This window comes from Hyperolius riggenbachi, chromosome 8, assembly GCF_040937935.1.
Source record: "Hyperolius riggenbachi isolate aHypRig1 chromosome 8, aHypRig1.pri, whole genome shotgun sequence".
NCBI classification, from domain to species: domain Eukaryota; kingdom Metazoa; phylum Chordata; class Amphibia; order Anura; family Hyperoliidae; genus Hyperolius; species Hyperolius riggenbachi.
In genome coordinates, this window is record NC_090653.1 from 101,102,397 (window position 1) to 101,123,885 (window position 21,489).

Sequence of the window (21,489 nt, forward strand, 5' to 3'; positions counted from 1 at the left end):
TAAAAATAGGTAAAGAAAGTTGTTCTATTTACCATCCATACAATTCTTTGTCTCATAAGTTTATTTTCACTTTTTGGTTCACTTTAAAGAGAGCTGACAGCTTAATAAAATGCCTCCAGAGCCAGGGTTGTGGAGTCGGCAGTTGGAGTAATTTTTGGGAGTCTGAGTCGGGGAAAAATGCACCGACTCAATACATTTAAACTGTAATTAAAATGGAAAATATGATAAAATGATCTATTTCTCAGATAATAGTCATCATAAATCCCATATATACAGTAATAGCTGTGCTTAGTCCACAAAAATAAAATAAACCAATCAAATAGTTACTTGTGCTGCTGCAATAAAGCAGTCATCATATTATTAAAGTCAGATCTGATTGTGACTGTATATATGATGTGCACACAGGAATCTTTTATATATAATAAACCATTCTCAGCTCTAAGAATAAAGGCTGATGTGTAGTTGTAACTGGTAAGGATGGCCAATACGATGCAAATGATTCTGCATTGATGCAGGTGTATGCAAATGTATATTGCTCATGAAATCAATTAATTTGATATGTTGTAAACTTTGGGGTCGGTAACTACAAATTACGTTACACAGTAGTGTTATAACTCTACATATGCACTCCCTGCAGAGCTGTTGTGAATCCACGGAGAATGTTGTGCGCTTTGAACTGAGAGGTGTTGTCTGTCACCCATAAACCTGGTTCAGATTGTGCATGAAGAATGTGTTATAGAGGAAGAATCCCCTTATTCTCCAGCAGAGTACCTTGAGTTCTTACATGTACCCACATTTAGGTTAACTAAGGCCCGATCAATGCTCTTTGTTGCTTCCTGGCCAGGAAAAGCAGATGATATAATATACTGTAGCTATAAAATTCGTAGGCTTTGGCAGTGATGAAAGGTCTTATGTTGCATATGTTCAATCTACAAGATTGTTATATGCAATTTAGAGGAGTCGGAGAAATAATAAACTGAGGAGTCGGAGGATTTTCGTACAGCCCTGTTCACAGCAGCACGAAATTACCAAATGGCTTAGGTTATACAGTACTAATACACCCATTTTTAAATGAAAGTTTGTTTCCCTTTTAAAAGTGCTTTCACTGGTTGTACAAATAAAAGTGTAAGCAGCCAGGTGTGAAGGTGTGTAAGTAATGACATAAAATACATAGTGTGATTGAAACAAACCAACTGCAACTGAATAAAAACAAAACAAACATGAACACCACAATTTATAAACTAGAAAAAGTAAAATCATTTTATTTGCATTAGACTTATATGTGCACAAGTGGGAAGAGGGGAGTAAAGAAATCATAAATCATCTGAAAGTAGAGTAATATTATAAACAAACAATAGATCAGAACCCTTACCGAAGGAAGAAAAAGCAGGTGGTCAATGGAGTTGGAAGAAGTAATAATACATAACAAATAAAATAACCGAAGAGATACAGGCAAAATAAAACAAACTGTATACACTGGTAATTCTAACCACTGGGTTCCTGCTAGGGGCCTGCACAAGCCCATGTGCTACCCAAGCATCTAGCTCCGACACACCAACACTGTGTGCTCTATAGTCTTCTTTTCCCACCAATTCAAACACCTTAAGCACCGAGGTTGCCTTAAATTCTCCAGGAGGTTCTCAACACTTTTTTTTTAATCTCCATTCGCCCCTAACCGTAACATAGAGGATTGTGATCATCTGGTTACCCACGTGTCCTCTAGCTTGGCCACTGACTATCTCTCGGACCCAACGGGAATCTTCTACAGCTGGGGCTACAATGCTGAGAAAACACGCAGGTCCAATGTTATTTCAAGCAGCTTCACTTGATACCGTAAGAACGTAAACATAATCTCAAAAGCATACGCTAAAAACCTTTAGAAACAAACAAAAAAAATCAAGTGTACAGCTTCAATGCCAGAGAGGCAAGCAGAGTGTAGCCAGATGTAGCTGTCCTGACCCGCTGGCACAGAAGGAGTTAAGAGCAGATTCGAGGTAATGAAGAGAAAATAAACCATGCAATTAAGGCTCAAATTATCCTCCTTTAAAACCGTCTTTTAAAAAGGCATTATGTAGGTAATACTGAGTTTAAGTATTTAATAAATACAAGTTTCAGAAAATGATTAACTATATCGATTAAAAAAAACAAAATAATAAAAATAAAAAAGACAAGACTGAACTGTTGCATATTAGCTGTTAATAGTAACTTAGGAGACTAGAAAAAAGGGGGGAAAAATAATATATTTGTTTAACCTATGGTAAACGTGCTAAGCACAGCTGTCGATGGCGAGCGAACGCAGCCTGCCATCTCCGAGCGTCCGATGACGATGTATGGCAAATGTGCTGTTGTGCAGACAGGTTTGTAACGGCTCAGATCTGCAACCTGGGCTGTAAAGTCTTCAAAGCCGAAGCTGTGCAAATTTCCTCTGAGTTATCTGCAGGCAAATGAGAGATCAGGGAGATCAGCATCCACATGACAATTACAGGTACAGGGCACAGTAGGAAGAGTTTATAGTGATACAACAGATGCAACAATACAGAACGGATTACGAGAGCTGCAACAAGCTTTCATTCTGGTTTTGGCTTTAATAAAACAATGTTATTTTGGTATATATAATATTGGAGAGATGTGAAGGAAGGTTTAGTTCCAGTTTTCTCTAAAGGACACATCCGAGCTAAAACAAAACAAGAACTACTTGCCTGGGGCTTCCTCCAGCCCCTGGCAGCCTATCTGTCCCACGCCGCAGCTCCACTCCTAGCCGCCCCCTCTCGAACCTTCCTTTTAATGTGTATATACTAGTTGTAAATACTTTCACTGAGAAGTAGGGCTGGGGTTACAGAGATGGCATTGAATGAATCCAGCAACAGGTGGAATTGAGAGGAATATGAAGGCTGCCATCTTCATTCTCTGATAAAAACACTAAACATCAGATTAGAAGGAATGTCAGACATAGTTCTGTGTTGTAGAATGATTAATACAAATCGACCAACAGTTGTTACTCAGAGATTGCATGGTGTGTGTGGGGGCACTTTAAAAGAGAGCTGCACATTCTGTACGTACGCAAGTAGTGCAACATTCCAACCCAAAGTACCTCAATAACGAAATCAGACATTATACTAAGGATGTAAGAAAGGTTGCAGGAAAAAGCTAAATCAAGTCTCACTGACCAATTCAATATAAAGTTCATCAGGACAACATGTCAGCGCACATATCAAAATAAAAAAAAAAAAAAAAATCACACAGTTTAAAAACACTAAAAAAAATGAGGAGCCTTAGGATATAAACAGGTCCAACCCCACTCATACATACATCACATCGGCCATGCACGCTCCATGCATATTAAGCATAATCTGGATACAAAGCCTCATAAATTTGAATAGCTATAGCTCACTATATAATCCAGTGAAGGGAGGAAAAACATACTCTCAGTATGGGTCTGACAGCTGTTCAGCAAAAAAATTGATTTTGAAACAAAAAAAAAAAAAAAAAATGTTATACGAAGGATGACCAGATACATAGATCTGGCAGATGTAGCCCCTTCGATCCATGTGACCTGTCATCTGCTACCTACTCAAAGAAGCAAATAGGTTGATTGTGGGCGGGGCACCTGGCGATCAAGGTTGAGGTTTATGTTAGTCAAGGAGGGGCTTCCCCCATCTGCGCTCCATCCCTTGCAGAGACTGGCAACACTGAAACCAAAAGATCAGCATGACAGCCAGGTGGTAGAAAAGGATGTTGCAATTAAGAAGAGAAATTAATCTCTATCTTTAGGGAGAGTCCACACAGGCAGAACAAATGTTTCGCTCATCGGAATGGATCTGATCTTATGCAAGGCAATATTCACTAGCAATATCTGTCTGTTCAGATGGATTTGTTCGTTCAGTTCTGATGAGCGAAACTGAAGATTGTAAAGTACCCGATAATTCTGTATCACCAACACTATGGATGCCAACGGAATCAGCATAAGCCTATGATAGTGGACAGTGTCTGTACTCATTAGGCTGGACGACACATAAGTTTCGTAACCTTTTACTCCTGTCACATTTGGTTCCACCACTGCTCGGGTATACAGATCGAAGCCCCAGCAGAAACATATTGGGCTCCCCATTGGTTTACAACAGACCAATGGGAATCCTCCCTCCACCAAGAAGTATTCTTATTGGTCCACCATATATACTTCTGAGCTCCAACACAAGAGGGTGCTGGCTGCCTGCAGCACCTGTAACTGAGGTAATGCTGGATACACACGTTGAGATTTCCCGTGCGATTTGCGGGATCGAACAGATCGATTTGATTATTTCCAACATGCTTGATTCGGATTTCGGTCGTTTCTGCCGTCGATTTGCATGTTAAGTACGCCAAATCGACGGCAGAAACGATCGAAATCCGAATCGAGCATGTTGGAAATAATCGAGTCGATCCGTTCGATCCCGCAAGTCGCACGGGAAATCTCAACGTGTGTATCCAGCATTAGAGTCACTGATATACAAGCCTGGGTCAGTTAGCTTAATCTAATGTACAAGACAGACTTCACACTGTAAGCGGTCATGTTACAGGCCTGCTTTTTAGAGGAGGCTTGTCACCTGCTGGTGACTACTAGTACATATTTCACATCTACAAATGTTTCAATGACACAGGTTGTCACCTTATAAAAAACGCACAAATAACCCAAGCCCTCCAATTGTACTGAATTCATACATCATTTCAGAGGGGAGGAGAGAAACCCATGGGACTAAAACAATGTAAAATATAAAAAAAGAGATGAAAGCCGGTATTATTTAAAAGGAACCTGAAATTGGGGAATATGGAGGCTGACATTTCTTGCCTTTTAAAATATTCAGAGGGCCTGGCTGTCCTGCTGCTCTTTTGCCTCCAATAATTTTAGCCATATGCTCTGAGCAAGCACGCATGTTTCTGACTGAAGTCTAACTGGATTTGTCTAACTGACTGAAGTCTAACTGGACTTGTTTCAGATGTGTAATTCATACACTACTGATACATGAATCAGCAGCAGGACTGCCAGGCAACTGGTATTGTAAGGAAATAAATATGACTACACTTCAGGTTTCCTTTAACCCCCCCCCCTGGCGGTTTAATTCCCGCGGCTGCGCGGGCGGGTTTTTTCTCACTTTTTTTTTTATTTTAGCATGTAGCTAGCCTAGCTTCCCCCCTCCCTGCGGCATCCCCCCGTATGTTCCGATCGCCGCCGGCGCTGCTTGCCCATAAGGAAATCCCGTTCTGAACGGGATTTCCTTGAGGGCTTCCCCCGTCGCCATGGCGACGAACGAAGTGACGTCATAGGGAGTCCCGATCCACCCCATACGGCAGCCTGGCGGTGATTGGCCAGGCTGCGCAAGGGGTATGCGGGGGGGCCACTGTATCCGCGGCGGGTAGCGGCGCATCGGCGGCGATCAGACCAAACACGCAGCTAGCAAAGTGCTAGCTGCGTGTTTGGAAAAAAAATTTATGTAAATCGGCCCAGCAGGGCCTGAGCGGCACCCTCCGGCGGCTTACCCCATGTCACACACGGGGTTACCGCTAAGGAGGTTAAAGCCTGTTAACGGGACTCACCGCCGCTGAACGTCAGACCGCGGGAGGATGTGTGGGACTTATACGTGTTTATGGGGCGGGATGAAGCCCCAGGTAAGTATCGATTATTCTTTTTATTCATCTCTGAGTCTCTTTAACCTTTTCTGGATGTTGGTAATTTAAATGTACATCCTGTTTGGGACCGGTTATCCCTGCCAGAGCGTAGATTTCAATGACCGCGCCGCATGCTCCCACTGCTCTCCTGTCGCTGCAGCCCACTCGCACTGCCATCACTATGACAGCAGAGCTCCTCGAGTCTGAGAAGCAGATTTCATTGGCTCCTGACCCTGTCATTCAATCACATAGGCTCGCCAATGACCGGCTCAGAGAGCTGCTCTGCTGTCATAGAGAGTGGGCTTCAGCGGCGCAAACAGCAAGAGCGACGAGTCTGCAGTGTGACGTCTGAGTTCCGTTTCTGTACCAGAAAGATCTGTGGGATCCATTGCCTAACTATAACCAGGACTATCGCGGACTGCAGACTGTGCAGGAAGCCAGGAAGATGCACTCCCCATACAGCCTATGGGCGAGCACATATGCCCCGGGCTTCAGACGGATCACTGTGGACCATATAAGCGGACATTATACTGAGATTTTGCCTGTAATTGTGTTGCAGTCACGTAATGTTTTCCCCTGTAGTGTGAACAGGCCCTTAGGGACGTACTTACATACCCTCCATCAGCACATTCAGTGGCTGCTAGATGGGGTGCAACTTATGCTGATAGATGGTTCGATTTGGCATTAAGGCCCCTGGTAGTAAGTTTTGTCAATACACTTTCTTGCAATACGTATTTCTGCCACAGTAAGTGAGTGCTAGCGCGCCTCACTTCAGATTTGAATCGCTGCCCGTAATTAAATGAAGGCTCATTACCACGCATTGTCGAAGATAATTACAAAGCCCTTTTTAGCGTTGCTATCGTCTGATCGCACCGTAACCAAAACGCTGGTTACTAGTGTGAAACTGGCCTCAAGGTACCTCTTTTTGCTTATCACAGTACACCTCCATCACACCCAATCAGAACATACTCATCAGGTGCGATGACCAACAGGGTCTAGTAGCGATTTGGGGAAATTTCCAGGTCACCTCTGACCTCCACAATCAAATACAACCAACTTCCTATTCCACGTACAATATCCCATTCATGACCAATGTAATAACATCAAATAAAACCTCTCATAGCGTAATACTGTGCAACTATTTAATAGTATGAAAGGGTAATGCACTCACATAAATGGCTTGTAAAAGCAACAGCACAGGCTCTCCCTCGTTCAGGTGACCTTGGCTGGCCCCTCGTGATGTCCTGTCCTTACCGTGTATAGTCGGCTGCCCAAGCACAGCCTCCATCTCACTGCTTCCCAACTCAGCTCGCTACACGAATACTCGTACACCGCCACATGAGGTGGACCCCAGCTGACCGAGGAGCCAGCCGAGGCCACCTGAACAGCGGGGAGAACCCCTACATCAAGGATGTCAAACTGAAATAAAAAGTGATCCGAACTTGAGCTCCGGGATCAAGTCGTGGTCCAACCTGAATGTCTAGTGGCCAACTCTCTCCCTTATGTTCCCTGGTGTCTAAAAGCCCCAGTCCATCCCCTATACAGTGCCTTGATGTTTGGTGGTCCTCCCTGCCGCATCTACACAATTCCCTGATATTTAGTGGTCCTCCCTCCCCTATACAGTTTCCGGGTGTCTAGTGGCCACCCTCCTTCCCCTATAGTTCCCTGGTGTCTAGTGGCCCCCCTCCTTCCCCTATACAGTTCCCTGGTGTCTAGTGGCCCCCTTCCAATATAGCTTCTCTTGAGGTCTAGCGTGGGCCAAACATAATGCTAAGTAGGGAAACCACCCGAGGGTCAAACCTGATTGCTCCAAGGGCAAGATTTGGCCCACAGGCCAAAGTTTGACATGTATGCCATACATAAAACTCTACCCTGTTTTACTATTTATGTAAGTGTAATACCCTTTTAAAATTATTACAGTAAACAGTCTTACTGAATTACACTGAGCGGTTTTTATTTGATGTTATCACAATGACCATGAATAGGATATTTAAGGTGGTATAAGAAGTGGATTGTATCTGATCATTAAGGTCAGGGATGACCCGGTAATATCCCCCAACGTGCTACTAGACCCTGGTGGTCATTGCATCTGGTGGATGGCTTCTGATTGGGTGTGGTGGAGGTGTACAGTGATATGTAAGAAGAGGGACCTTGAAAAACATTTGCAGAGGAGGAAAAGGACTTCATGCTGTGGAATTTGTGGGACTTTATTGCTATTACATATGAATTTGAGTGGCGCCTGTGTATTCATAAGCAGGAGAGAGCTGCCAATGTCTGGTGGTAAATAAGAGTAGTAACTGGGCCGAGTATTCCGGATGGTCTGATTGTGAATGAATGGAATGATGTCACTTTGTAGAGTGTTGAAGTGTTGTAATATAAACCTCAAATCAGTACAGCTTATGAGGATTGGTCAGAGGCAGGCTCCACTGCTGAACTGGAGCCTCGGAAAAAAAACAGGTTCTCTCGTAGCAGTGAAAACAGAGTGGAATGAACAGAAGGGTAGGATGAAACCAACCTGCTCTGTATGGCCACGTTTGAGGTCCCTCTGAGTGTCTCACTGAACTGTGCACGTTGTACAACACTGATCCTGCTTCTCAGGCAGAGATGCATAGTTCATTTGCCTGACGATCTCTGCAAACAGTTCGTCCACCATAGTCTTGCTCTTGGCAGATGTCTCCATAAAAGGACAGCCCCACTCCTGAGCTAGAGATCGGCCTTCTGTAGACATGACTTCCCGCTCAGACTCCAGGTCAACTTTGTTCCCAACCAGTATAAGGGGGACTTTCTCATATCTCTTTACTCTGACTATCTGGTCCCGCATTGGTTTGATGTCCTGTTCAAAAAAGAAAAAAAAGCAATGAGATAACATTGTACGTGCAGGACAATTCTCAAACATATAATGTAAATGTAGAGTTCAAATATTATCCTAAAGCAACGTACACACATCCAACAAAGTGCACCACCTACAGCGCAATATGACCGGCACCACATCAAACCGGTTATGTGACTTGTATTTTCCATACACCAACCAACTTCACGACCAACTCGTTAAAGTACTGCGTGTGCAAGCAAAATGATGGATTGCACAACATGGCCGCATTCAAAACAAGTACGTTGTTCAAACAAGATTGTACACACGTGGCCAACTGCACAATATCAGCTCAACAGTCGTGGTGTGAGTTGATCTGCCAAACTGCCCGCTATCAGTTGCTTGTCTAGTCGTTTGCCTCGCGTACACAACGCCTGATTGTGATCCACCAAACCAAAATCAGACGGATTGGTTGCACGTGTGTACGGGCCTTTAGCAAACCTCTTGACTTGTGCAGACCAACAGATAGTCACAGAGGAAACATGCGACTTTAGGGGAGGGAAAAGTCAGATACTTACCTCGGTAGAAGGGAGCCTCTGTATCCTCCAATTTTAACTGGCCAACGATTGGACAATTTTACCACTTCCATGTAGTATGAGAGCTTACCTAGACTTTGGCCAAACAAAATTAGATGTGTGTACAGACCCTCAAGCTTGCCATGCGCACATGAATTTTCCTGGAGAGTTCCAAGCAGATTCAATTACTGTGTTCTCTTAAGCGTCATGCATACAAGGAAGAAGGGGTTACGCTTATCCTGTTAAAGGTCCATGATTTTATATGGAAAAGCGAGTGCTACGGGGATTCCTGCTGAGGCACTGTCTGGTTCAACCATTCTAGGGAACACACGCATTGCACATATATCAGTCTGAGATTGCTGGGGAGCAACAAACTGCACTACTTACACCATTTAATTTGAGAAATTAAATGAATTGAAAGAGAATAGTGTGTTCCAGTATGTACGACCGACAATAACTGTCAGATATCTGGGTGAATTGCGTCAATTTGTTGATCGAGCAGGATGGATGATATTGGTCATTTGTAAAGGCTACTGTTTACATGGTTTGAAAGATGAAGAATCCATTTTTGGAGCATGGAGGCACAACATCGTTCAGACCGATTAGTGAAGGTGAATCGCATAGGAGATCACTTGTAGTGTGTGGACCAATAGTCAATGCACTTTCGATCAACCGTGGCTGTAGTTGATCCCCAAATAAAGTTGATGCCAAATCGCTAAAATGTATGGCTACCTTTATTCACCAGCTGCAACTTTTCAAGAGAATCTGTAATATCTGCTCCTGTGGGGTACTTGCTTTGGGAGGGGGAAGCCTCTGGCTTCCTCCTACCTTCGCAGTAGCCCCGATCCAGCGCTGGGACCCCCAGACAGTTGGAGGGCAATATTTATCTTTTGGATCATCGCACCTGCACAGAAGAGTGGACCAGATTGGGCTAGGTTATTTCTGCCAGAGCCCGAGGTAAATGTCAGCAAATGCTGCGCACATCTCCCGACAAGCTTGGCAGATATTCGGGGGGAGCCAGCGCTGTACGAGTAAAATAGCCACTAGGAGACTTGGACACAGAATACAGCCGATATAATACAATTCCCCCTCCAGGTCCACGCGGATAGTGGGGAATGATGTAATTCAGCTTCCAGCTATAGCTGGCTGCCAAATTACAGTGTTTTAAGTGTAACTTAAGCTCTGTCTTCTGACGGCACTGAAGTTACTGTCCGTGCGCCGTTATAGCCGTATTTCTTATTATGGTCTATGGTGGCACCGGCTGCGCCCAAATCTCCTGCGCTGTATCCGACATCTTCAGCGCTGGATTGGTGCTACTGCGGAGGACGGGAGAAGCCTCATTAGGATCCAGAGTCCTCCTCCTCCCAAATTAACTATGCCCCAGGGGCACCTTTTTATTACAGATTCTCTTTAAAGTGGACCCAAATTAAAAATACAAGATTTCTGAAATAAAATCAATTTTCTAAATTATAATAATAATAGCAGCCTTTTTTCAGCTGCATGACAAATATAAAATATTTTACATTTATTGGAGGAACCCCTCCCTTCCTTTCATATTGCCGGGACAGAATACGGCAGACTGGTGGAGTAGGAGGTGTCCGGCAAAGGAGGAATTGCTAATGGCTGCCACCTGTATAACCCTAGTTATGAAAAGAGAAGGGTGAAAAGCATGCACTGAAATGCTCATAGGCTTGAAGGAGTGTTTATCTTTGTAGGTGTCAGAGTGCTGCAACTAAATGTTTTGAATTAAAAAAAAATGTTTGGTTTGGGTCAGCTTTAAAGAGACTCCGTAACAAAAATTGCATCTTGTTTTTTATCATCCTACAAGTTCCAAAAGCTATTCTAATGTGTTCTGGCTTACTGCAGCACGTTCTACTATCACCATCTCTGTAATAAATCAGCTTATCTCTCTCTTGTCAGACTTGTCAGCCTGTGTCTGGAAGGCTGCCAAGTTCTTCAGTGTTGTGGTTCTGTGATGCATCTCGCCCCTCCAGGCCCCTCTCTGCACACTGCCTGTGTATTATTTACATTAGGGCAGCTTCTCTCTTCTCTCTTATCTTTTACAAGCTGGATAAATCCTCCTTTGAGCTGGCTGGGCTTTCACATACTGAGGAATTACATACAGGCAGAGCTGTCTGCACTCTGCAGGAAGAAACAGCCTGACACTTCAGTGGAAGATAGCTGCAGGGGGAAAGAAACACACAAATGATCTCTTGAGATTCAAAAGGAAGGGTGTATACAGCCTGCTTGTGTATGAATGTATTTTCTATGTGTGGACATACTGTACATCAACCTACTTCCTGTTTTGGTGGCCATTTTGTTTGTTTATAAACAAACTTTTTAAAACTGTTTTTAACCACTTTTAATGCGTCGAGGAGCGGCGAAATTGCGACAGAGGGTAATAGGAGATGTCCCCTAACACACTGGTATGTTTACTTTTGTGCGATTTTAACAATACAGATTCTCTTTAAGAAGCCTTGGTTACCTGGCTCCTAGGATTGGTGATTGGTTCTTGCACATGTAAGAAGACAAAGTACATGCTAATGTACACATATCTTTTAAATAAAGTACAAGATGCATTGCCCTTGAGATAATTTATCTTTCCTGTAATAGACAGACAGGCTAACACCCACTTTAGCAAGCTAGTGCTCGTGTGCATCATTTAAATAATGGTAAGGGATGATTGGTCAGTCTGATTCTAGCTTGGTCTAATGTAAGCATAAGGATTGCAGCACAGGCATTACAGCTAAACCCACAGCATTAAGGGAACGAGCAGTTTACAACACTATCTCATCAGCTTAAAGGGAACATTATCACAGGGAAAGCCCGAGGCATTGCCATCATTGTGGTTAAAATGCACAATTGGAGAGGACTGTTCTAATGCAAAATTAATGTCATTACTTAATCACATCTGCACAATGATGGATGGATGAACAACCCAAGCAGAGGAAGCAAGGCTGCTGAAATACATACTTTCAATGTTCAGCCATTCCTTCTGAGATCTGGGTGGAATGACACAAATATGCTTGTATCGCTCAGTTCATTCTCAAGTTGGGTACAGACAGAAGAGGGTTGTTGGCCATGCAAAGCAAAATCAGAAAACAATCACACCCAAATGACATGGAACATGAATGCACAGAGGAACTCACTAAAAGCTTATATTGCTTCCCAAAAGATGCAGATAGCATTTTAGCCAGGCATGGATTGGAAAGGACGCTATGCACAGGGCTTCTGTGAGTATACAAAGTATTTATGAAGCGAGGGGGGATATAAAGGCTAACAATTTTCTTCTGGATCCTAAAGAGGCTTCCCCCATCTGCTTCACCCTCCAGGATCCAGCGCTGTCAGCCAAGGAAGATCGGACGTAAATATTTACCCTTCCCTGGTCCAGCGCAGGTGCAGTAGCAACTTTCCGATGGGTTCTGGCAGAAAGAGCTGAGCCCGATTGGATCCACTCTACTGCATAGCAGCAAGTCGCCCGTGCAGTAAAATGGACCAAATCCGGGCTGGCTATTTCCGCCAGAGCCCAATTGGAAAGCTACTGCGTCTGCGCTGGACCAGGGAAGGTAAATATTGCATGTGCTACTGCAGGCTGAGGCTTAGAAGGATGGGGGAAGCCTAATTTGGATTTAGAGGCTTCCCCCCTCCCGAGGTAACTACCCCACAGGAGCACTTTTTTTTGTTACAGTATCTCTAAGTATTTTTCAGACTTAGGCTCCTTGCACACTGCAAGCAAATCAGATTCCGATTCAGATTTTTAATCTGTTTTTACATCCGATTCCGATTCAGATTTTTAATCTTAACTGCATGCTGCGTTTTTTGATCCGTTTTTCTGTTGAATGTATTCAAGGAAAATCGGAAACGGAATCGGAATCGGAATCGGAAAACGGATTTGCAGTGTGCAGGGAGCCTTAAAGTGTAGCTGAGTTATCGTGATAAAAAGCTTTTATACTCACCCAGGGCTTCCTTCAGCCCCATGGGCACCTTGCCATTCTCCCTGCTCAGTTACGCCAGTCGGTTCATACACAGAGCCAAGAACCAACTGAGCAGGATTACCAGGACTGATTGAGGCTGAACAGAGGCACCTGGGAGGACGGCGAGGTGCTTATGGGGCTGAAGGAAGCCAATGTGATTATAAAAGCTTTTTATCACGAGGTCTCAGGTTTCCTTTAAAGTTCAAATTTTCTTCACTGCCTTACCCAATTCTGCGGATGTTTTACAGCAGTAGTTTAGGGTTGCCGATTGTACTACAGTGGTATTAGGTATGTAGTGGTTGAGGGAAGCATATTATCTGTGGGTGGTTCCATATGTACCAGTCAGAGCTCAGCAACTATACTCAGAAGCCATTGTTGTGGCTAGAATTACGCAGCACCATGAAAACCCCATCTTACTCCTGAAGCAGATGCAAGTGCTGGCGGTACACAGTCCCTCCTAGATGGCATCACAGAAGAATTGTGATAATGTGACAATAGAGAGACAATCAAAGGTATGTGGCTAATTTTTGTATACACTGTTCCAGCGCTGGTTCCCTCTGAACTTATTCAACATGAGTTTGTCTAATATGCTGTCATTGTAGCACTCCCATCTGTTCACTAGCGCATCCATTCTAGGCTTGCATGAGTGTGGTCTGCACATGCCCAGTAAAACAAAGCCACTAATGCACTAACGCCTCATTCTACTGGGCATGCATGGCCTGCACTTTAACACAAGTTGCCTGGATGTCTTGCTGATCCTCTGCCTCTAATACTATTAGGTCCAGTTCACATTAGCGTTAAAAAGCGTAACCGGAGCGGAACGGATACTGGACAAATTGAATGGATACAAATGGATCCAATGGTAACCAATGGAACTGTTCACATCCGCTCGCTCGATCGGATTCGTTCCGTGCGTTCCGATGGATGCAACTTTGCTGTAGCACCAATTTTTCTGGACCCGTAAGCCCAGTGGACCAGAAACAAAAGCTAAAGCCCTGCATTGGGGGCAATGAGAAAACAGAAGGTTTCTTCACACTAATGAAGAAATGGACCATTCGGAGGGCAAAATCCACTGGGGGAATGTGGAGACATGAACCGACCATACCTGAGCGGGCAGGTGGGTGAGGGAGGGTGCTGCAACCGTGCGAGTGGGTGAGGGAGGATTAAACTTACCCAGGCGTCTATTGAAACCGGGCGGTAGAGAGGATTTCTTCCAGGCGTCCTTCCGCGTCATGTGACTAGTCACATGACGCGGAAGACGACGGAGGCATGGAAGAAACCCTCTCTACTGCCCGGCTGCAATGAAGAAGACGTCTGGGCAGACACAGAACTACTGCGCCTGCAAAGTACGCTCCGGTCCACGTGGCAGTGATTGACAGCGCCGCTCGCGCAGGCGCAGTACAGGCCGACCCCCAGGTCGGCCTGACGTCATCGCCGGGGACCAGGAGGCAGTGGCGGCGAACGGCTGTGGGCAGAGCTGCGGCGAGGGACATGCTGGGAGCTTGGGGCTGGACGAAGCCCCCGGTAAGTAGCACTTTTTTTTTTTAAAAAGCCTGATAACTCCTTTAAGCTTCATACACACTTCCAATAACGTGACCCCTAAGGCAACAGTTCCATTCACAAGCAAATACAAACGCGTTCTTTGTCTACAAAAGCTATGGGAGTAGAATTGGCTTCTGGCGAGCAGGGTAAATGAGAACAACAATGTGCTCGGCCGTTGCTTAAAAATTCAGCATGCCAGATGTTTAAAGGACAACTGAATTGAGAAGAATATGGAGGCTGCCATAGTTAATTCCTTTTAAACAATACCGGTTGCCTGGCAGTACTGCTGATTTATATGGCTGCGGTAGTGGCTGAATCACACCAGAAGCAATAATGCAGCTAACCTTGTCAGATCTGACGATGTCAGAAACGTTTGTTCAGGGTCTAGAGGCAGAGGATCAGCAGGACAACTAGGCAACTGGTATTGTTTAAAAGGAAAAATATATGGTTGCCTTCATATTCTTCTCACTTCAGTTGTCCTTTAAGCAACCTTGTTGAACACCTGTACACTAGATTCCTGACAGAGTTCAATCTAGCGTGTGTACGAAGCTTACGTTTCCTGGATTTAGGGCTGGTTCACACTAGACAGGAAAACTATCCCAATTCACAAAATGAACCACAACAGTCCAACAGATATTTTAAAGGATCCTATGCTAAACACAGTATCCGTGTGCCGAATGGTCTGTTCTAACTGTTGCAATGATAGAGCGTAAACTCACTGCCTTCATGATAATTCCACACACCAGACAGAAGCCGGACAACTCATAAAACCAATGCTATTATGACATCTCCAATGCAACAGACATGTCTGAAAAATTGTTCTATGGATGGAGACAGCATAAGTGCGATTACTGCCCATGACACTGAGCACCACAGTGTGAACCAGGGCTGTGGAGAGGGTACAAAAATCAACCGACTCCAACTCTGCAGTTTATGAAACTGCCAACTCAGACTCCAGGTACCCAAAATTGCTCCGACGACTCCAACTCCCCAGCCCTGTTTATCAAACCACCGACTCCCAAGTACCCAACACTGCTCCGACTCCACAGCCCTGGTGTGAACCTAGCCTTAGGCCTTGCTCTATCGTATCAGCAATAGATACAAAGCAGCCAGCCCTACAACAAACACTTGCGGTAAAACAAGAGTAAGGGCTGGTGCGCACCAGATCGGTTCTGAAGCGTTTTTTTAAAACGCTTGCAGGGGGAAAACTGCTTGGCTAATGAAAGTGAATGGGATGACGCACACCAGAGCAGTTCGTTTTTTTCCCCCCAAACGCAAACTCGGGGGCTGCCTCAATATCAAAGTATAGGAAAGAGGAAAACCGCTCTGAAAAACACTAGATCAGAGCGGTTTTCCAGGTGTTTTTGTTACAGTAGCTAGAGTAACAACAGAGGCGCCAACAGAGTAAAAAAAGGAACCGTATTTAAAAACAATAAAACAAGGGGGTAAGGGTGGACTTACCTCCCCAATGTTCAAACACAACCACTGTGATCAATATGCAAAAACATTTAATCTGTACTCCAAGATAAACGACTTCTTAACCTGAGTGGGGACAGGTCTAATATCCCCATATGCGCTATTAGTGGTTGCCTGGTTCGGCAACCCATGTTTGTGAGTATCTCTCTTATTTGCGAATTACACCATCAGTCATCACCAATAATACACTATTGGGGGCTCCCGTCTCTACCTTTTGTTTCCTTACATTGTTACAGTAGCTGTTCAGTAACAGCTTTACTGTAACAATATATGAAATGTGCTACACAAAAACGCTCCAAAAAATGCTAGGCATGTTTAGATAACCTCTCTAAACATGCCTAGAATAGCTCTGGAAATCTGTTTTAAAAACCTCTAAATAAGGGTAAACTGGGAGGTGGATAGACCCGAAAACTCACAAGGACTGAAAAAGACACAAAGGGCCAAAACCAGGAGCAAATTGTAAGTTTAAGAAAACCTGTAACATCAAAAAGTTCCCCTGGGGGGTACTCACCTTGGGAGGGGGGAGCCTCAGGGTCCCAATGAGGCTTCCCATGCCATCCTCTGTCCCTCGGGGGTCTCGCTGCAGCCCTCCAAACAGCGGCGATGTAAAGGTTTACCTTCCTGGCTCCTGCGCAGGTGCTGTGGCGGCTCCCAGCTCCGAAATAGGCGGAAATACCCGATCGCCGTCGGGTGTGCTCTACTGTGCAGGCGCAAGTCTCCAGCGCCTGCGCAGTAGAGCGAACTTGACTGAGATTGGGTATTTCCGTTTACTTCGGAGCCGAAAGCCGCAACAGCGCCCCTGCTGGAGCCTGGAAAGGTAAATATTGAACAAGCTGACGGATTTGTCGGGCCGCTGTTCGGAGGGCTGCAGCGAAACCCCCATGGGACAGAGGACGGCGTGGGAAGCCTCATTGGGACCCTGAGGCTTCCCCCTCCCGAGGTGAGTTTCCCCCAGGGGAGGTTTTTGATGTTACAGTGTCTCTTTAAAGTTATGTGTAAGAGGAAAGCGGATTAAAAGAAACTACTCACACTTTTCTGGTTGCAATATCAATGCAACCACTAATAAGGCTTGCGGAGGAATAACAGCCACTACCCAGGCTCCTGAGGGTCCTCACTGGTCACGCTCCTGGTGATTGTTTTTCCGAGGTGCTCGAATCTCAATCACCATAGCCAAGGGCACTTTTGTTGTGGTTTGTATTGATCTGAGGAAGAAGGTAATGCCTGCGAAACTTGTTGTCTAGATCCAATTTCCTATTGTACATTAAGCTGTATTGACTATTTTATCTACAGCAGAGGTAAGTCTACTCCTACCTCTCCTCATTCACTTATTTTATTTTTTGGCACCTCCGCCCACCAGTACTTCCAGGGTAGGATTTTCTGTTGCCTAAAAGTATAAGGAAAGATTAACACTAATGACTGAGCGGTTTCCAAGCCAAACAAAACAAGGTGTGGCAAGTTGCGTTTTAAAAATGAACTTATGATGCCAAAGTCTGTAGTGTTATTGAAGCTGGAAAAAAAAAAAATTATAAGCTCTACATTTACAAAGTAATAACAGTAAGATCTCCTCTGCGGGTTAGGAGAACAATATGAACTTCACCCCGCATATGGCAGAGGCAGCATGTGACAGCATCTCTGCTAAGAGGTTGCACAACAGCACAGACAGATGTAGATTTCAGTGATTCATGCAGCAGTGGCCAGTGTTAAATAGGTCATGATTTAAAAATAACAGGTTGCATTATTACATAGTTGGCCACAGGACTGGTTCTTGGGTGGGACAGGGAAGAAAATGATTATCGTGAGGTTGGTCTAAGACAATGAAGGACAGTCAGACTCACAGGCACAATTTATTATGTGGTACGGGGCTAAGCTTAAAAAGTGGACCTGAACTCTTGCACAGGACAGAAGGAAAACAAAGAAATGCACCCTGTCTGTATCCATGACTAATCACAAGTTGTAATTTGATCCCTCAGTTGTGTCAGCTGACTGCCACGGCAGAGAACTAATAGGTAAACACATGGGCCCATATGCAATTCGGTTTTCTCCTAGGTGTCAAAAAAAGTTGATGATATTCCGCCGGACCTGCGCACTCCCGCTATGCGCAGCTCTGTGTTCAAATAGCGGCTCTCACTGACTCCCCGCGGCAGCTATCTTTCCTTCTGCCTAGTTCCCCCTCCTTCGTCATCAGCCCAGGAGCCGGCTCAGGCTCTCCATCTTTCCTTCTGCCTAGCTCTCTCCCCCCCCCCCCCTCCTCCATCATCAGCCCAGGAACCGGCTAAGGCTCCCTATCTTTCCTTCTGCCTAGCTCCTCCTCCTCAGTCATCAGCCCAGGAGCCGGCTCAGGCTCTCCATCTTTCCTTCTGCCTAGCTCCCCCTCCTCCATCATCAGCCCAGGAGCCGGCTCAGGCTCTCACTAAAGGTGCGTATACACGCACGACAGCAGCCAACGACGGGTCCGTCGGCACCTCCCGCTGGGCGGGGTTTCAGCAGACTGTAGTGTGTGTGTGTACGCACTGTCGGCGGACTGATAAGGCTGTTCCTGAACGATCCGCCGTTGGCTGCTGTCGTGCATGTGTACGCACTTTTAGGTGGCAAACACTAATTTCCTCCGGCGCTGATTGTTTAATACCGCAGCTCTGCAGACCACCAGGAGAGACAACGGCTATTTACGCTAATGTCTGGTCTTTTCATTCCCCCTTATTTAGCAGTTTGCATGCAAGCAGGTAGCAGAGAAGGAATTCCCTCCCTCCTCCCCCTTCCAGAAGTTGTCACTGCCGAAGTACAGGAGAGGAGAGAGCACATGGATCTGCACAGCATTAGGGAGAATGAGTAAGCAAGACTGATGTACGTGACTCTTTGTGTATATCTGTGTGTGTATCAGTGAGTGCTTGAGAAGTGTGTTTGTGTGTGCATCAGTGACAGAAATTGTGCAATTCAATCTTTTCCTAAAACCGTTCAAGCCTAGCAGGCAACATATCTCTCTCCGATCAACGAGAGATCTGTCTCTTGGTCGATCTGCCCATACATCGTCTGACATATAGGCACTTTAAGACTGGTCAGCCAAGGTGATCCTGAACAATTTTTGGGGGGCTGAAAACAGTCCTATATTAGTGGATGTTGCTTGTCCTAGCTACTTAAATGCCAAGCAGTTGCTACTAATGTCCTCTAACCCAGTTGCAGGCAACTATGTGTAACAGTTCTGAGCAACCACACTGTATATATTAGCATCTGCTTTGCATCTTAGTACGTGTGACCAGTGCATGGAAATAACGAGGTCTGTGGGTAGCAGCTAGGTACTAAGTTGAGTCTCCCAGGATCTCCCCCCTCCCCTCACACACACCACTGTTAATTGCTCACCTGGAATGACTGCTGATTCACCAAGCTATACACCAAGATAAAGCCCTGCCCATTCTTAATGTACAAATCCCTCATGGAGGCAAACTGCTCTGTGCCAGCTGTATCCAGAATCTCCAGTACGGAGGGTGAAGAGTCCACCTCAATCTCCTTCCGGTAGAAATCCTCAATGGTGGGGTCATATTTCTCTATGAAAGTGCCTGTAACAAACTGTACAGTCAGGGCTGACTTCCCAACCCCTCCGCTGCCCAACACCACCACTTTGTACTCCCTCATGGACCCAGACAGGCAGATTCAATCTGCACATGCACTGCAACACGAACGGGTGAAGAGGGGTGTTAATGTGATGGATGGAGCTTCAAGGTGATCATATCCTCGGGCAGTAAAAAGAGTCCACTGAGGCGTGTCTTGTAAGAAGGAATCCAGCCAGCCAGCAGTCCCAGGCAGAGCAGCACCAGGACAGGAGCGTCCTCCTCACCGTCTCTATTGGCTCCTGTTTGAATAGAACACAAAAATATAAAACATTTAAGAGAATGGAATTCCCACAGACATATAAAAGAACGGGTCGGATACATTTAAAATTAAAATGACCTACAACTCCAGAATTTCATATGTACAGTCATCGCCACACTCTATCCACACAAAGCCTGGGATTCCTATGCACAATATCAGAAAAGATTCCCTTCAATGGAACTGTATAAAAGATAGAAAAGAGCAGCAAGACCTAGAAGCCAACACTTCCAGAGGCAATCAGGCAACTAGGATTGACCGATGCATGTAGAACAGTATTCTGCTGGTCATATTATCACTGTGGTATTAAAGAACATTAGTCTGTAAACTCCTCTGAGACTGGGGAATGGTGTAAATGGTATTACGTACTCTGTAAAAGCAATATAATGGAAATGTAAAAATGTAGTTTCCCACTAAATGACTAAACGCAATTGCAAATGTAAGCTATATTAGGCCAAATGAAAATCCGCTGTGCGTGTCAGTTATAAAAGTGGTGTGTTAATGTCAACGGGTGCTTTTACTTGTGAATCATCAAACCACGAGGCAACTAACTGGATTTTCAAAACCATAAAAGCCAGATCTTCAGTTTGAACTGCAGATGTACTGTTTACAAGACTGCAAAACTGAAATCCTTTGAAGAGTGGTAGGGCTGCGTATCAGACCGCTTTATTACCAAATCAGTACAGTGAGCAATGTGAAATGACATAAGAACCCCAGAATCAGTGTCCAGAACCAGCTGGAAAGGAAGAAAGTATAAATAGAGAAACAATTAAAATAGACTAAAGAGGTGTATGTGTACATATATGTGTGTGTATATATATTTAATTAGCGTCACACATGCAAGTGTGGTGTTCTCCTCAGAAAGCCGGGTAGCATCAAAAAGTAGCCGGGTGTGGTCCGATGAGAGAATACAGATGCTGCTCTGCACAACTCTGCTTACAGCATAGGAGGGGGTGAGACGATGACAGCCAGGTGCTCCCGAAAACCTGGGTTCAGCACCTGGCTAAAAGAGCCTCTGGAGAACAGTGGTCATTCACTCTATTTAACTGAAAGCAAATTGTTTGGCTTCACTGTGTTCCCCACACTAAGCATGGGACTGAGAACACCAAGGAGAGAGTTGCCTGGGGGGGATCAGAAAGGACATTATAGGCAACAATGTAAAGGCAAAGTTCAAAGGTACATAGGATTGCAGGCAAGTTAGCCACCCCCCCCCCCCCCAATGATGCAGCACAAAGGAAAATAGCCCCAGTTTGAGCAAAAAGGCTAGTGAGAATGCTAGACAAAAAAACAAACAAATGTACAAGCTAAACATCAAGGTCTACCACTGTCTAATTATACCAGCTGTCACTTTTTGTGTGACACTAGACTTAAAGGACAACTAAAGTTAGAGGGATATGGAGGCGGGGCTGTGGAGTCGGTACAAAAATCATCTGACTCAGTTTATGAAACCACCGACTCCAGGTACCCAAAAATTGCTCCAATTCTGACTCCACAGCCCTGTATGGAGGCTGCCATATTCATTTCCTTTTAAACAATGCACACTGCCTTGCTGTCTCGCTGAACCTCTGCCTCCAATACTTATAGCCATAGGCCCTGAACAAGCATGCAG

General features: G+C 44.9%; 1 protein-coding gene across 1 annotated transcript in view; it reads right to left on the reverse strand.

Annotated features, from left to right (window-relative positions):
* Positions 1-1,233: 1,233 nt before the first annotated feature.
* RAP2C (RAP2C, member of RAS oncogene family) overlaps positions 1,234-21,489 on the reverse strand; it is a 28,142-nt gene continuing 7,886 nt past the window's right edge. The window contains exons 2-4 of the mRNA XM_068250937.1: positions 19,374-19,863; positions 8,159-8,476; positions 1,234-2,434 (exon numbers count right to left, since the gene is read on the reverse strand). Coding sequence (XP_068107038.1) covers positions 8,198-8,476; positions 19,374-19,646 — 552 coding nt within the window. The 5' untranslated portion in view covers positions 19,647-19,863 and the 3' untranslated portion in view covers positions 1,234-2,434; positions 8,159-8,197. The remainder of the gene's footprint in view (positions 2,435-8,158; positions 8,477-19,373; positions 19,864-21,489) is intronic.